General features: G+C 36.5%; 1 protein-coding gene across 1 annotated transcript; it reads left to right on the plus strand.

The window, feature by feature from the left end:
• The first annotated feature begins 5,557 nt into the window (after positions 1-5,557).
• On the plus strand, positions 5,558-6,502 carry LOC127680958 (olfactory receptor 52M1-like). Its single transcript, XM_052176784.1, has one exon. It carries the CDS (start codon positions 5,558-5,560, stop codon positions 6,500-6,502), a length of 945 nt encoding a protein of 314 aa, XP_052032744.1.
• Positions 6,503-18,536: the final 12,034 nt, after the last annotated feature.

Raw genomic sequence — 18,536 nt, forward strand, 5'->3', positions numbered from 1 at the left:
AGGGTTTCTCTGTATAGCCCTGGCTGTCCTGGAACTCACTCTGTAGACCAGGCTGGCCTTGAACTCAGAAATCCGCCTGCCTCTGCCTCCCAGAGTGCTGGGATTACAGGCATGCGCCACCACTGCCCGGCCACATCTTTTCGTCTTAACTTCTAACCTTCCATCTCTCCCCATCTCTCCACGAAGGGGCAACATCAATCATTTCTTCTGCTGTTTCCTGGGAGAGTAGCATGTCTACTTTGCTCAAATTTGCATCTAGAAACATGTTCCCTTACTGAGGAGAACAAATATGTAGCAAACAAGTATCCTCAAGATCTTCAGCTGTGACTCAGTGGACAAGTACCCACCCATAGCTGAAAAATGTCTGAGGTACATTTGTGCTTATTGTGTTAGACTAAACCAGGTGAGTTTAGGGTCTTCTTTAGAAGAGGAAAGGCACAGATGCATGCCCTGAGGTTTCTGTGTTTAATACAAGAAATCCATAGGCTCAATTCAGATATTTTTGAGAAACTTTTCATGAACCCTAACTTAACTTATTACAAAGGTATAAAGAAATATGAAGACATAATCCTTTAACACTAATTAAATCATGACAATAAGAAGATGCAGTTTGAAATAAATTCACAATTCAATGCAGGCAAAGAAAAAATCACAGAAAAGATAGGAAACCTAAAATTTAAAGTTTTAGACATGCAATAAAAAATGTTGCTCAGTTTGTTTAAGGAACAAGAAAGGGAAGCAATGTTTAATGGTCAGAGAAAAATGCAGGAGTTACAGAGGAGGCACAATTCTCCAACCTAGTGAAGTGTTGGTGTCAAATTTCACATTTGGAGAAAGGAAGATATATTGAAGCTTTGAAATGTGTTAACTGGGTTAGTACATATGCAAAGACATAATTAAAACAGTTTTGAATAAAAGAAGATGAAACAACAATAAAAGAAACTATTAAAAATTAGTTAGTAAAACTTTGCTGATGTAAGAGAAGTCCCTCATGCCATAAGATGGATCATCTCTTTAAGAACTTTAGGAAACTGTTCATGTGCTGCAATTTTGTTCCTTGAAGCCTGGAAAAAACATGAACCACAATCAGGAAATTAAAAGCCTAATGATGGCACATGGCCCACAATGGCACAGCAGTGTTCAGGAAACTGAAAGACAAAGTGGGGGAGAGGAGAAAGAAATGGCCATGTACAAGAAGAGGGAGAAAGAGACAGAAGCATGACATCACCCTCAGACTTGCCCCTAGTTTCCAGTGATCATTCTCTTGCTAGACTGAATGTCATTGATATTCTAGAACCTCCTGAAAGAGCATTAACCACTGGGCTCAATATATGTGCCTGTAGAGTGATAGTTTCTATTCAAACGATAAAGTCTGGAAGAAATAATTTCCTCTCTTTTGTTAGATAAAAGGGGAAATTGTTGTGCTCCTTGTGAGTTGGCTTATGTATGACAAGGTATCTGACTTTCATGTCACTTAAAGGATAGAGTGAAGTCATAGAAGATAAAAATAAGTTTAGGTCAATGGAAGACTCTGACTTTGGATTTCTGCATGTAAAAGAAGACAATATGGTTTTAGTAAGATGTAAACTAGAAATGGGTTGTTGAGAAAGATAGAGTATGAAAAGAAACAAACTAGAATGCTATTGAGTAGAAGAAAGGTATTGAGTAAGATAATAGAAAGGCAAGTTTTTATATGTAATATCTAAAAATTAGAGTTCTACAGTCAGAAGTCAGATACAGGGTTCAACTTTCAAAGGAAGGATTAGAAAATTAAAACAAGTTAGTGAAATCTGGAAGACTCATGATAAGAATAAGATGAATATTCTTGGATATATTCATCAAATATTTTAAATATCAAAGTGTTCAGAACACATTAAAGAATCATTATCTTTATTACTTTTCTTAAAAGAGAGTTTGTGATAATTATTCTCACTAAAAGTAATTTAGGTCCCTGACCCCAAAGGACCACTAATCATTGCTCCATCTGGAATGGACCCAGAGTGAGCTATAGTTCCATTTCCTATTAACAGAGCATACCATGTATCTGCTCATCAAAGGCAGCTCTCTGGAGAACAGGTACCTTTTAATTTGGAAGAATGAAAACAGAAATGTTGGATGGGAAACATAGAGCAAACAAGGCTTCACTCTAATATACTACTTTATAGAATTATGAGATCGTCAGAAAGGTAACATTCCATCCTACAAATATACATACTAAAGTTAAGGACACTAGTGATCATACATACAAATAGGTACAAATTTTCATAAATGATATATAGTGTATTTGTGTATTAACTGGAGTGTAGAGTGATAGACTGATAGACAATCTGAATTAGACTGGTAATAGCATTGTAATTGGCCAGGACAGATCATATCTGTGTGCAGATATTCCTATTTTTGTTCTACTTAGCTTTAGAGTTTGCAAAATCACAGCATGTCTTGTGGAAGGAAAATATTTAGGAGTAAAGAAGAAATGTGTTTTATTTATTAGGATAAAAAGTTAGTTGAAAACAAGACTTCATGATTTTGAAAGGAAGTAGGAGAAGCTAGAGGGTGAGGGATGAGAGGACCTAAGTAATGAAAAGAAAGGCAATATGATGTAATTAAATCTTAATTAAAATAAAAATATCAAACATTTTAAAATAAATGAAAATTCAGTCATGGAGCTGAAACAAGTTTTCCTTGGGAGTACTTCCACATTAAACAACAACTTAATTACTTCGAAAATTTGCTGATAAAATAAAGAATCTGGTTCTAGACTTTAGGCTGGATCATTGCAATACAAACTTACACAAGACTTTGACATTGAGAAATTTAAACTTATAAAGAAGTCAGGTGACCCAATAATTGCATTTCACTAAACAAGATATACCATAGCTTTTAAGCCTTCCAAAAACAGCAAAATTGTAAAGTTCCAATGGGAGCACATATTAACAACAAATGTTAATGTGATGTGAGCTAGCAAAGAATCACAGAACCACAGATGGAATTCTATTCAGCCTAAATGCTACAAGGATAATGAAATGCTATGCAGATAATAAAAACAGGACAGTAACCACTATCAAAAGACTTATGAGAAAAAGGTTACCATTGCAGAGAATCATTGTGTGGTTGATGGATGTTATAATGTTCATAGCAGCCCACTTGGAACACACAAAAGAGAGGGCACAAAAGCAGGAACCATGATTTTTATTATCTAATTTGCTAGTCTAGTTGTGTGATGCTTTTGCTTAGACAATATGCTAGATCCACATTTGCTGTGGAATAATGAGCAAATACTAATGCTTTATGTAATGGTTGCTTATGTAAGGTTGTGCTCCTACCTGGCACATTTTAATAATTTTTTCCAAGACAGAGTCTCACTCTATAGCTCTGGCTTTCCGAGAATTCACCATGTAGACCAAGCTAACCTTTACCTCACAGAGTGCTTCCTCTGCCTCCCAAGTGCTGAGATTAAAGACTTGTGCCACAGTGCTTGGCGAATTTTAATGACATTAATCTTCACATAGTTTTATTTTTTTTCCCAGTTTTCATAATGGGAAACTGATACATGAGACATATAGCATATGACTTGGCAACTGAGAACTTATTACAGCTATAAATATACAAAATAAAAGGTATGATTCTTATAAGATATGAAAGGTATGATAAGAATCATACCTTTTATTTTGTATTATTTATTAATTGTAAAAACAAAATCAGTAAAACAAACAAAAAACAAAAAAAGCCAGAAGCAATGGCATTGCTTATAAACATGATTTTTAATGTTTCTGAAACTCTTAATAGGCAAAATTGTAATAATATAAAGAAATTAACTAAATATTTTTAGAGATCCATGTAAACCTCAAAATTTTCCAAATACAACTGTGTAGCTAATCAAGCATCTAAGTAGATTAATGACATTTATATTTACACAGGTATATCATAAAGTGAAAACACCATTTTATGAGATACTTGAACAAACTGCCAAATAATGAAAAAGGCAAGACTTAATACTGGTAATTTCATTGATATTAAATTCCATGTGTTTATTATTGATAAGCTGTAAAACTTAATTGTGTGATGTTTTTGCTTAGACAATATGCTAGATCCACATTTGCTGTGGAATAATGAGCAAATACTAATGCTTTATGTAATGGTTGCTTATGTAAGGTTGTGCTCCTACCTGGCACATTTTAATAATTTAATGATTATTGAGATCCATTTAGAACCTTCAATTGATATGAACTTATTTCAAAAATTCTCACTTAAGATATATTTTTAGTAGGGAACATAAAAATACAAAATTAATAGATCATGTTTAATATAAACTTAGAGCAAATTAGTTTTCATATTGAAGTGCAAAGCCAAACTTTATGTATGTTACAGTGAAGAATCTGTCTTTTAAATTAATCCAAAACATTCGTTTTACCTGCATATTGAATATTCAAAGTGTAACAGAATAAATTTGCCACAAATAAAATGACAAAAGTTTTATAATCAAGAAGAGGTGTGTTAAAATTGCTGTGTCCTGGCCCCGTCATCTGTGATGGTATTGTGTTATACCAAAGCTTACAGGGTTCTGCTCTCTGACAGTCAAAACGGCAAAACTTTCATCATTTTTCTGGCTAAGCCTTAATGCCTTTCTAGGTTAGAATCAATAAAGTAAGTCTCCTTCACTTCCCTATATAAAATGATGTGAGTTGAAGTATAGTCTCAAATTTATAAAGCTAGTATCAAAAGAAATAGCTGGTGCATTAATCTCTGTTGTGATTAATATGCTCAGAAATAATGTAAGTTGAGACAAATCAGGCACATTAGGAAAATACAGAAGAGTTGAAATGTAAAATGAGAGTTTCTCAACATTAAGATATAATAAATGGATAGATAGATAGATAGATAGATAGATAGATAGATAGATAGATAGATAGACTAGATAGACAGACAGGTAGACAGACAATGTGAGGAAAACAAACAAAATAATGGGCAAAAAACTAATTGTTGCTATCAGTTCTTGGAAAGACTGCTCTGCCAGGTGGAGGACCGTGGAGCCTACAGATAGCCACAGAAAAGACCAGGGCCTGCTCAAAGCCTCTGAGGAAAGCTTCTAAGCTAGTAACAGGAAGCCCTAAAACCAAAGAACACACTGTCTAACAAGTTAAAAACATCTGAGAGTATTCAGATAATTAGAAATTTATCTTTCTTGAGGCTTAAAGAAAAATATTCAAATAAATAATGTTGAATACATTCCCCATTTTGATTTGATAACTGTGAAAAGATAATCGATAAATAAAAGAAACACCAAATTTATGATTGGGTAGAGAACTTATGCTTTATTATATAAATGTTAGCAAAGCTTTGAGTAAGTTCACGATATTCTTGATTTATAATGAGACTTTGCTGCAGGGTGCACATTTTATCTGCACACACATAACAACAATGAGAATTATCTAACATGATATTTTTAGATTTTCTAGATTTATTCCTCAATCATTTTCAGAGTTGTTTGCAACCACCTTAGCAAAACATGCACGCTGTACCAGGAGGACTTCAGCCACAAACAGTGGGCAGTGCCATCATGGAGCCAGCTAATAAGTCGCAACTCTCTCCAAGCACCTTCTGGCTGATGGGCATCCCGGGCCTAGAGCACCTCCATGTCTGGATTGGGATTCCCTTCTGTTCCATGTACATGGTGGCCCTGATGGGGAACGTGACTATCCTGGCCGTGGTGAGAGCAGAGCGCAGCCTCCACGAGCCCATGTTCCTCTTCCTGTGCATGCTGTCTGTCACTGACCTGGTCCTCTCCACATCTACATTGCCACGCATGCTTTGTCTCTTCTGGATGGCAGCCCATGACATCACCTTTGATGCATGCCTTGCTCAAATGTTCTTCATCCACAGTTTCACTGCCATGGAATCTGGCTTCTTCTTGGCCATGGCCATTGATCGCTATGTGGCCATCTGTGACCCACTGCGCCATGCCACAATTCTCACCCACAGCCGCATCGCCGTGATGGGAGCAGTTGTGGTGCTGCGGGGGGTAGGCTTCTTCTCCCCACACCCCATCCTGCTCAAGCAGCTGCCCTACTGCAGAACTCGAATCATTGCACACACATATTGCGAATTCATGGCTGTGGTGAAGTTGGCATGTTTGGACATAGGAGCCACCAAGCGTTACAGCCTTGGTGCTGCATTTGGCATTGGCTCTTGTGATTGTTTCTTCATTGCCATCTCCTATGTTCTGATCCTTCGTGCCGTCTTCCGGCTCCCATCTCGAGAAGCAAGTCTTAAAGCTCTAGGCACCTGTGGCTCACATGTCTGTGTCATTGTTGTGTTCTATTCCACAGCTGGGTTTACCTTCCTCACCCACCGTTTTGGCCACGATGTGGCCCCCCAAACTCATATCCTAATAGCCAATATGTATTTATTGGTTCCACCATTTCTTAACCCTATTGTTTATGGTGTTAGGACCAAGAAAATTCGAGATTATGTTCTTAATACTCTAAAAGTAAAAGGCAGCTAATCGTTCTGAAGTTGTTTGAAAACACAGTAAGTGTTAACTTTAAGTAAGTAACTTAAAGGAAAGCATGCAAATAATTGGTCTTTTCTCATTATGTCCTTAAGTATAAATATTAGTTTTTTAATGTGGAGGAATTACTACATATAGAGGTAGCTCTAATTCTGATGAAATTAATAGCTCTGATATTTTTGTGTGTACTTTATAGTAAGCTTCTTTAAAACTTGATATATAAATGCAGCCTTTATCCTTGTTGATACTTCCAATCTATGTTTTAATTTGGTATAGCAGCTCACTTTAGAATAAAAAGCAATCTAAAAGGAAGGAAGTACATGGTCATTTTTAAATGTTCTTCAAGTAGAACAGGCTACTGAAATATTAATGATCACTGTTAATAATTGAAAGTCATATATCTGGTTTTGTCCTCTAAATTTTTGAAAATGTCCCATTTATTTATAAAAATTGGCACACAAGTCCTTGACAAAAAATGTAGACTACCTTTTACAATAATCTCAATGATCTAATAAACAAATACTTAATATTTTTCTATGTTAAATACGAGTGTGTATAATACTGTGCATGTGCAAATGAGTAAAGGTATTGTCAGAAATACACGTGTTGGATGGCCTACAGCCGGAGTTACAGGTGATTTGTGGAGTGCAGATGCTGGGATGAGATGCCTAATCTTCTACACATTCATAATCAAGCCACGGGGAATCTCTCCAGCCCTATTCAACAATTATGTAAATCACCTTGTAATGATAGGCTATTTTCTCTACTGAAAGGAAGTGTAACTAGTTTTAACATGAGCTAACTAGCATATGGCCTCTTTAAACCGTTCATTTCAGTAGCCTTGGATTCTATTCACTACTGTCCCTACATTCTTGTAATTCATCCAGAGCTTGCTCAGACACAATAATCTTGATTTCAATTGAATATTTTTTATATTCATAAAGTAAAAGTTACTTTCCTTTGTAAAAGTCTATTTTTAAATAAATCAGCTTAAAGTTGTGAACCATTATATACCCACAATATTGAAAATAAAATTATTTTTTAAAAATACATTTTTTTCTGGAACAATTTGAGCAATTGAACATTGACTCTTGATAAAGTTTAACTCTTTTCCTTATTTCTTCCCTTATACAATATAGGGAACTCAATAAATATTTGTGACATTAATGTTATCTCAATTTGCAGAAGAACTCAATAAATATTTGTGACATTGATGTTATCTCTTTAGTGACATATTTTATAAAAATATTGTTCATACTTTATTTTTGAATAAGGCATGTGGATGTGTTTGAGGTGGTTTTGTGTGTATAGTAATGTTCACAGATGAGTGAGGACACAGGTATGTGTGTATGCATGTCTAAATATGTGTGTATATATGGGAACTAACAGACAAGGAAAGACAAAGAGGTCATGGAAGTAGGGCTATTAATATCACAAGGACAGAAAATGGGAAACATGCATCAACATGAGTCTTCAGATAGTATATGGTGTGAAGCAATAAAATAAATAAAGGAATAGTATGTACTCGCTACTGAACAGAGTAAGAGGTGATTAAGACTGGGATAGTATCAGGCAGGAGTGAGAAGGCATGAAGACTGTACTCAGATAAATGCTGAGTTAGTAGCTGAGCTAAGAGGACAAGATGAGTAGTGTGTAAATGAGAAATATACTCAAGTTTGCAATTTTAAAAAAATATTATTGGGCCTTAAAACAAAGAAAACTCTGCCTCCTGTTTCAATATACATAATACTGAAATGAGCCCAATCCAGAAAGAAAAATAATTGTGTTTGTGGAATTTAAAGTAAACAATAATTAAGAAAGTAAGACAAATCTACACAAAACTACAGGCAATTAAGGCAAATTAAAAGTGAGAGATATAGTCTTACCAAGGGAAAAACACAATAGTTGGATATTCAAAACAGAAATCATATCAAAGTGTAATACTATGTATTGACAAAATAGGGTATATTTAGAGATTTATATGTATAGGCATAAACATTTAATATCAATTAATGAAAAAAAAGAGGTCATGAATTTGGAGAGTAAGGAGGGGTGTGTAAGAGGGTTTGAAGGGGAAAAAAGCAAGGAGTAATGATGTAACTATATTATAATGTCAAAAATAAAAGAAATACATTTTCAATAAAAGTATTAAACAGAGAAAAGAGAAGAAACATTACTAGGGTGGCCTAGTGTGACAGAGAGAAAATAAAATGAGGTACAGTTAATAGCTATGAAGGATAGGTCAAGTATTAATGTAAAGAAATACTATCTACAATAATCAGATATTGTAAATTCTGAGTTTAATGTATTTTAAGTACCCTTCTGTAATAGATATGTTAATCCCCACAACTTCATTAAACAGCATCACATTATACAACTTTATAAATTAAAAAATATATTCATAAAAAAGATTTTTGTGTCCACAATGTTGTAAGTAACAGTAAGATAAAAATGGAGGAAATGGGTGCCTTCCAGTTCCCACATGTGCTAAGAGCAGAGGCCCGGCACTGGACTCAAACAAACACGGCCCACACCCCAGTTGCAGCTTGATTCTCAAGGTATTCTGACACATCCAGGATCACAGGATCACAGGAAGGACCGGCTCCAGCCAGAGACAGGGAGGCCAGATAACACCAGAGATTACCAAATAGCAAGAGGCAAGTGTAAGAACATAAGCAACAAAAACCAATTTGACTTGACAATATCAGAACCCAGTTCTCCCACCACAGCAAGTCCTAGATACCACAACACACCTATAATGCAAGATTGAGATCTATTCTCTCATTTTGTGAAGATGATAGAGGACTTTTAAAAAGTCATAATAACTCCCTTAAGGAAATATAGGAAAATACCAGTAAACAAGTAGTAGCCGTGAAAGAGGAAACACATAAACCCTTAAAGAAGTACAGGAGAACACAAACAGGTAAAGAATTGAACAAAGCCATTCAGGATCTAAAAATGGAAATAGAATCATAAAGATTCAGCCCCGAAGATGGAAAATCTAGGAAAGAGAACAAGATTCACAGATGCAATCACCACCAACAGAATATAAGATCTAGAAGAGAGAATCTCAGCAGTAGAAGATACCATAGAAGACATCGACATCAGTCAAGGAAAATACAATAAGCAAAAATCTCCTATTTCAAAACATTCAAGAAATCTAGGACACAATGAAAAGAATGAACCTGAGAATAAAAGGTTTAGAAGAGAGTGAAGATTCTCAACTCAAAGTGCCAGCAAACATCTTCAACAAAATTATAGAAGAAAACTTTCCTAACCTAAAAAAGAAGATGCCAATAAGGATACAGGGAGCCTACTTAACACCAAACAGATGGGACCAGAAAATAAATTCCTCTCCTCACATAACTAAAACACCAAGAGCACAAAACAAAAAAAGATATTGAAAGCAGTAAGGGAAAAATGTCAAATAATATATAAAGGAAGAACTAACAGAATTACACCACACTTCTCAACAGAGACTCTAAAAGCCAGGAGATCCTGGGATGTCATACAGACCCCAAGAAAACAAAAATGCCAACCCAGGCTACTATACCTAGCAAAACTCAAAATACCATAGATGGTGAAAAGGTATTCCATGACAAAACCAAATTTAAACTATTTTTTCACTAATCCAGCCCTACAAAGGATAACAGAAGGGAAGTCTAATACAAGGAGGGGAACTATACATGAGTAAAAGCAACAAATTAATCTTTTCACAACAAACCTAAAAAAAAAGAAACACACAAACATAATTCCACCTCTAACAACAGAAATAACAGGAACAAACAATCATTTGTCCCTAATATCTCTCAACATCAATGGACTCAATTCCCCAATAAAAAAGGCATCGACTAACAGACTGGACACATAAAAAGGATCCAGTACTGTGCTGCATACAGGAAACACACCTCAGAGTAAAAGACAGATATCATCTCAAAATAAAAGGATGAGAAAAAAATTTCCAAGCAAATGGTCCAAAGAAACAAGCTGGAGGAGCCATTCTAATACCCCACAAAACAGACTTTCAACAAAAAGTTATCAAAAAAAGATGGGGAAGAACACTACATACTCATCAAAGGAAAAATCTACCAAGATGAACTCTCCATTTTGAATATCTATTCCACAAATGCAAGGGTACCCACATTTGTAAAAAGAAACATTCACTAAATCTCAAAGCACACATTGAACCTCACACAAAAATAGTAGATTTCTTTTTTATTATTAATTTTTTTCTTTATTGATATATTTTTATTTACATTTCAAATGATTTCTCCTTTTCTGACTCCCCACTCCCCGCAAGTTCCATAAGCCCTCTTCCCTCCCCCTGTTCCTCCATCTACCCCTTCCCACTTCCCTGTTCTGGTATTCCCATATACTGTTGCACTGAGTCTTTCCAGAACCAGGGGCCACTCCTCCATTCTTTTTGGACCTCATTTAATACGTGGATTATGTCTTGGGTATTCAAAATTTCTAGGCCAATATCCACTTATCAGTGAGTACATGCCATGATTGATCTTTTGACACTGGGTTACCTCACTTAGTATGCTGTTCTCCAGCTCCATCCATTTGTCTAAGAATTTCATGAATTCATCATTTCTAATGGTTCAATAGTACTCCACTGTGTAAATATACCACATTTTTTGTATCCATTCCTCCGTTGAGGGACACCTGGGTTCTTTCCAGCTTCTGATTACCACAAATAGGGTTGCTATGAACATAGTGGAGCATGTGTCCTTATTCCATGCTGAAGAATCCTCTGAGTATATGCCCAGGAGTGGTATAGCAGGGTCCTCAGGAAGTGTCATGCCCAGTTTTCTGAGGAACCGCCAGACTGATTTCCAAAGTGGTTGCACCATCTTGCAATCCCACCAGCAGTGAAGGAGTGTTCCTCTTTCTCCACATTCTCACCAACACCTGCTATCTCCTGAGTTTTTGACCTTAGCCATTCTGACTGGTGTGAGGTGAAATCTCAGGGTTGTTTTGATTTGCATTTCCTTAATGATTAATGATGTTGAACATTTCTTAAGGTGTTTCTCAGCCCTCCAAAGTTCTTCATGTGAAAATTCTTTGTTTACCTCCGTACCCCACTTTTTAATGGGGTTTTTTGGTTCTCTGGGTTCTAACTTCTTGAGTTCTTTGTATATATTAGTCCTCGTTCGGATTTAGGGTTGGTGAAGATCCTTTCCCAATCTGTTGGTTGACGTTTTGTCCTTTTGAAAGTGTCCTTTGCCTTACAGAAACTTTGTAGTTTTATGAGGTCCCATTTGTTAATTCTTGATCTTAGAGCATAAGCTATTGGTGTTCTATTCAGGAACTTTTCCCCTGTGCCCATATGCTCAAGGATCTTCCCCATCCAACAAGAAGAACTCTCAATCCTGAACATCTATGCTCCAAATACAAGGGTGCCCTCATTCATAAAAGAAACTTTACTAAAGCTCAAAGCACACATTGCACCTAACACAATAATTGTGGGTGACTTCAACACTCCACTCTCACCAATGGACCGATCAGGAAAACAGAAACCAAACAGGGAGACAGTGAAACTAATTGAAGCTTTGGACCAATTGGATTTAACAGATATATATAGAACTTTTCATCCCAAAACAAAAGAATATACCTTTTTCTTAGCACCTCATGGTACCTTCTCCAAAATCAATCATATAGTTAGTTACAAGACAGACCTCAACAAATATAAGAAGATTGAAATAATCCCATGCCTCCTATCAGATCACTATGGAGTAAAAGTGGTCTTTTTTTTGGAGATATATCAAAAGAATCACTTTATTTTTATGGAACGATGTTCAAGTAATTAATATAAATGTCAAAGAATTATTTGCTTGATGGTGTTTTGTTTTAAGTAAGCAATTCAGTTTTGAAACAGTTTTGCTATGGTTATTATAATTCCACCTCTGGCTAATGAATTTATAATTTATTTTTTAATCTTTTTTTTATTTGATACATTTTTTATTTACATTTCAAATGATTTCCCCTTTTCTAGCCGCCCACTCAACGAAAGTCCCATAAGCCCCCTTTTCTTCCCCTGCCCTCCCACCCACCCATTCCCACTTCCCTGTTCTGGTTTTGCCGAATACTGCTTCACTGAGTCTTTCCAGAACAAGGGGCCACTCCTCCTTTCTTCTTGTACCTCATTTGATATGTGGATTATGTTTTGGGTATTCCAGTTTTCTAGGTTAATCTCCACTTATTAGTGAGTGCATACCATGATTCACCTTTTGAGTCTGGGTTACCTCACTTAGTATGATGTTCTCTAGCTCCATCCATTTGCCTAAGAATTTCATGAATTCATTGTTTCTAATGGCTGAATAGTACTCCATTGTGTAGATATACCACATTTTTTTTGCATCCACTCTTCTGTTGAGGGATACCTGAGCTCTTTCCAGGTTCTGACAATTATAAATAGGGCTTCTATGAACATTGTAGAGCATGTATCCTTATTACATGCTGGGGAATCCTCTGGGTATATGCCCAGGAGTGGTATAGCAGGATCTTCTGGAAGTGAGGTGCCCAGTTTTCTGAGAAACCGCCAGAGTGATTTCCAGAGTGGTTGTACCAATTTGCAACCCCACCAGCAGTGGAGGAGTGTTCCTCTTTCTCCATATCCTCGCCAACACCTGCTGTCTCCTGAATTTTTAATCTTAGCCATTCTGACTGGTGTAAGGTGAAATTTCAGGGTTGTTTTGATTTGCATTTCCCTAGCGACTAATGATACCAAATACCAAAATTATACCAGGATTAAATAGACCATCTAAACAGACCTATAACCCCTAAAGAAATAAAAGGGGTCATAGATAGCCTTCCAACCAAAAATAGCACAGGACCAGAGGGTTTCAGTGCAGAATTCTATCAGACCTTCAAAGAAGACTTAACACCAATATTCTTCAAACTATTCCTCCAAATAGAAACAGAAGGAACACTACCCAATTCCTTCTATGAAGCCACTATTACGCTGATACCAAAACCACACAAAGATCCAACTAAGAAAGAGAATTTCAGGCCAATTTCCCTTATGAATATCGATGCAAAAATACTCAATAAAATTCTTGCCAACCAAATCCACGAACACATTAAAACCATCATCCTCCATGATAAAGTAGGCTTCATTACAGGGATGCAGGGATGGTTCAATATAAGGAAATCCATAAATGCTATCCACTACATAAACAAACTCAAAGAAAAAAACCACATGATCATTTCATTAGATGCTGAAAAAGCATTTGACAAAATTCGGCATCCTTTCATGCTAAAAGTCTTGGAAAGGACAGGAATTCAAGGCCCATATCTGAACATAGTAAAAGCAATATACAGCCAACCGGTTGCCAACATCAAACTAAATGGAGAGAAACTTGAAGCAATCCCACTAAAATCAGGGACTAGAAAAGGCTGCCCCCTCTCTCCATATCTTTTCAATATAGTTCTCGAAGTCCTAGCTAGAGCAATTAGACAACATAAGGAGGTCAAAGGGATACAAATTGGAAAGGAAGAAGTCAAAGGAAGAACTATCACTATTTGCAGATGATATGATAGTATACTTAAGTGGCCCAAAAAACTCTACTAGAGAACTCCTACAGATATTAGACAACTTCAGCAAAGTGGCTGGCTACAAAATCAACGCAAGCAAATCAGTAGCCTTTATATACTCAAAGGATAAGCAGACTGAGAAAGAAATTAGGGAAATGACACCCTTCACAATAGCCACAAACAGCATAAAGTATCTTGAGGTGACTCTAACCAAATAAGTGAAAGATCTATATAACAAGAATTTCAGATCTCTGAAGAAGGAAATCGAAGAAGATCTCAGAAAATGGAAAAATCTTCCATGTTTGTGGATTGGCAGGATTAATATAGTTAAAATGGCCATCTTGCCAAAGGCAATCTACAGATTCAATGCTATCCCCATAAAAATCCCAACCCAGTTCTTCATAGACCTGGAAAGAGCAATTCTCAAATTCATCTGGAATAACAAAAAACCCAGGATAGTTAAAACTATTCTCAACAGTAAAAGAACTTCAGGGCGATTCAGTATCCCAGACCTCAAACTTTACTACAAAGCAATAGTGATAAAAACTGCATGGTATTGGTACAATGTCAGGCAAGTGGATCAGTGGAATAGGATTGAAGACCCAGAAATGAACCAACACACCTATGGTCACTTGATCTTCGACAAAGGAGCTGAAAGCATCCAGTGGAAAAAAGATAGTCTTTTCAACAAATGGTGATGGTTCAATTGGAGGTCAGCATGCAGAAGAATGCAAATCGATCCATTCTTATCTCCTTGTACTAAGCTCAACTCCAAATGGATCAATGACCTCCACATAAAACCTGACACACTGAAAATAGTAGATTTCAACACCTCACTCTCACCAATGGACAGATCAATGAAAGAGAAACTAAACAGAGACACAGTAAAACTAAAAAGTTATGAACCAAATGGATTTAACAGATATCTACAGAATATTTCATCCTAAAACAAAAGAATATACCTTCTTCTCAGCACCTCATGGTACCTTCTCAAAAACTGACCATATACTTGGACACAAAAGGAACCTCAACAGATAAAAGAACATAGAATTAATTCCATGCATTCTATTGGACTGCCATGGACTAAGGCTGGTCTTCAATAGCAACAAAAACAACAGAAAGCCCACATACACATGGAAGCTAAATACTAGCAACTTAACAGCTCATCAGAAAGCTCCAGAACAAAAAGAAGCAAATACACCAAAGAGGAGTAGACAGCAGGAAATAATCAAACTCAGGGCTGAAATGAACCGAGAGGAAATACAAAGAATCAACAAAACTAGGAGCTGGTTCTTTGAGAAAAATCAACACGATAGATAAACCCTTAGCCAGATAATCAGAGGACACAGAGACAGTATCCAAATTAACAAAATCAGGAATGAAATGGAGATATAACAACAAAATTGAAGAAATTAAAAAAATATCAGGTACTACTTCAAAAGTCTATAGTCAAGAAAACTGGAAAACCTGGATGAAATGGATGATTTTCTAGACAGATACCAGGCACCAAAGTTAAATCAGGATTAGAAAAACCATCTAAAACATCACCATAACCACAAAGGAAATAGGAGCAGTCATTAGAAGTCTCTCAACCAAGGAGTGGCCCTTGGGCCTGAGGGGGTTCGATGCCCCAGTGTAGGGGAATTCCAGGGTGGGAAAGTGGTAGTGGGTTCATTGGTGGAGGAGCACCAAATAGAGGCAAGAGGAGGGGGAATGTAATAGGGGATTTCTGGAAGGTAGACCTGGAAAGGGGATAACATTTGAAATGTAAATAATGAAAATATCCAATAAAGCTGTGGGGGCGGGGGGGGGGGAGAAGTCTCCCAACCAGGGCCAGATGGTTTTAGTGCAGAATTCTATCAGACCTTCAAAGAAGATCTAACACCAACTCCTCAAAATATTCCATAAAATAAAAAAGGAGGAAGATTCTTCTCATGAAGAATTCTTCTGATAAAGCCACAGTTAAACTGTTGCCTAACCTACAAAAAGACCCAATAAAGACAACTACAAACCAATTTTCCTTATGAACATCTATGCAAAAATACTCAATAAAATTCTCACAAACCAAATTCAAAAACACAGCAAAATGATCATCCACCATGATCAAGTAAGCTTCATGCCAGGAATGCAGGGATAGTTCAATATATGGTTCACCAATATAACCCACTACATAAACAAACTCAAAGAAAAGATGTTATGATCATCTCATTAGATGCTGAAAAACCTTTGATAAAATACAACACCCATTTATGTTAAAAAATGTTGGATAGATCTTTAATTCAACATGCTTACCTAAATATAATAAAAGCAATATATATCAAACCAATAGCCAACATCAAACTAAATGGAGAGAAACTCAAAGCAATCCATTAAAATCAGGAATAAGACAAGGCCTATTCAACATACTTCTTGAAGTTCTAGCCAGAGCAATTAGACACCAAAAGAGATCAAAAAGATACAAACTAGGAGGGAGGAAGTCAGGATATCACTATTTGCAGATGATATGCTACTATACAAAAGTGGCCCCAAAAATTCTACCACAGAGCTTCTACACCTGATAAACAACTTCTGCAAAGTGGCTGGATATCAAAGAGTAAGTAGCCTTCCTCTACTCAAATGATAAAAGGGCTGAGAAAGAAATTAGGGAAACAACACCCTTCAAAATAGTCACAAATAATAATAAGTTGGTGTTACTCTAACCAAGCAAGTGAAAGATCTGTGTGACAAGAACTTCAAATTTCTGAAAAATGAAATCAAATAAGACCTCGGAAGATGGAAAGATCTCCCATGCTCATGGATTTGCAGGATTAATATAGTAAAAATGGCTGTCTTACCAAAAGCAATCAACAGATTCAATGCAATCCCCATCAAAATTCCAACTCAATTCTTTATGGAGTTAGAAAGAGCAATTTTCAAATTCATTTGGAATTAAAAAAAAATACCAGGATATTCTCAACAATTCTCAACAAACTATTCTCAACAATAAAAGAATTTCTGGGGGAATCACCATCACTCACCTCTAACTGTACTACAGTGCAATAGTGATAAAAATTGCATGGTATTTGTACAGAATCAGGCAAGAAGATCAATGGAATAGAATTGAAGACCTAGAAATGAACCAACAAATCTATTGTCATTTGATCTTTGACAAAGAAGCTGAAGAACTAGATGGTTATCCAGTGGGGGAAAAAAGAGAGCATTTTCAACAAATGATGTTGGTTAAACTAGTGGTTAGCATATAGAAGATTGCAAATCTGTTGCAGGAAATATTAAAAAAAGTAGAACTGGCATGTTCTGGCACTTGTGCCTCTAACTCTCTGCCTCTGCAGCATGGGCGGCCACACACTGGCAAGCAATGGATGACCTGGTTTTAACTTCTGGAGATTCACTGGCCCTGAGCTCCCAAGACATCTCCACCCACCTTGCTAAGTTCCCAGTAGCAGGTCACTACCAAGCCAACCCAGTGCCTCAAATCCCCACAGCCTTTAAGGTGCACATCTGGCAACCCCCTTGCTGTTGTACCTTTCTCTCTTGAATCCAGATGAGCAACTGTGTGAAGGAAAAACACAACACAAACTTAGTTCAGAAACAATGGTAACTTATTATCTGGGCCCAACAACTAAAACCTAATCTTATAAGCCTTATTAAAATCTGCTACCTCTCTTGGCAGATCCTTGCAGTGATCGGCTCCTTTATTCATTAGGGTACTGGTTCAGAAGAATAGTACCAGGCCATCCACAACACAAATAGATCCATTCTTATCTCCTGGTACAAAGCTCAAGTCCAAGTGATCAAGGACCTCCACATAAAAGCAGACACACTGAATCCAATAGAAGAGAAAATGGAGAAGAGCCTAGAAAACTTGAGCACAGGGGAAATCTTCCTGAATAGAATGACAATAGCTTATGCCTTAAGAGCAACAATCGACCAATGAGGCCTCATAAAATTGAAAAGCTTCTGCAAAGCAAAGGATACTGTTAATAGGACAAAATGGCAACCCACAGATTGGGAAAATATCTTTACCAACAGTACATCCGATAAAAGGCTAATATCCAATATATACAAAGAACTCAAGAAGGTAAACTCCAGAGAACCAAATAAACCTATTAAAAAGTGGAGAGAGCTAAGTAGAGAATTCTCATCTGAGGAATCTTGAATGGTTAAGAAACACTTAAAAGAATTATTCAACATTCTTAGTCATCAGGGAAATGCAAATCAAAACCACCTTGAGATTCTACTTCATATCAGTCAGAATGGCAAAGATCAGAAATGCAGGTTACAGCAGGTGTTGGGGAAGATGTGGAAAAAGGAACACTCCTTAATTGCTGGTGAGACTACAAGCTAGTAAAAGCACTATGGAAATCAGTCTGGTGGTTCCTCAGAATATTGGACATAGTACTATCTGAGGACCTAGCTATACCACTCTTGGGCATATACCCAAAAGATGCTCCAACATGTAATAAGAACACATGCTTCACTATGTTCATAG

Source organism: Apodemus sylvaticus, chromosome 1, assembly GCF_947179515.1.
Source record: "Apodemus sylvaticus chromosome 1, mApoSyl1.1, whole genome shotgun sequence".
NCBI classification, from domain to species: Eukaryota; Metazoa; Chordata; class Mammalia; order Rodentia; family Muridae; genus Apodemus; species Apodemus sylvaticus.

Bases quoted from the DNA above. Each gene is read 5' to 3' on its own strand.
- LOC127680958 (XM_052176784.1), top strand. From the start codon at position 5,558: ATGGAGCCAGCTAATAAGTCGCAACTCTCTCCAAGCACCTTCTGGCTG.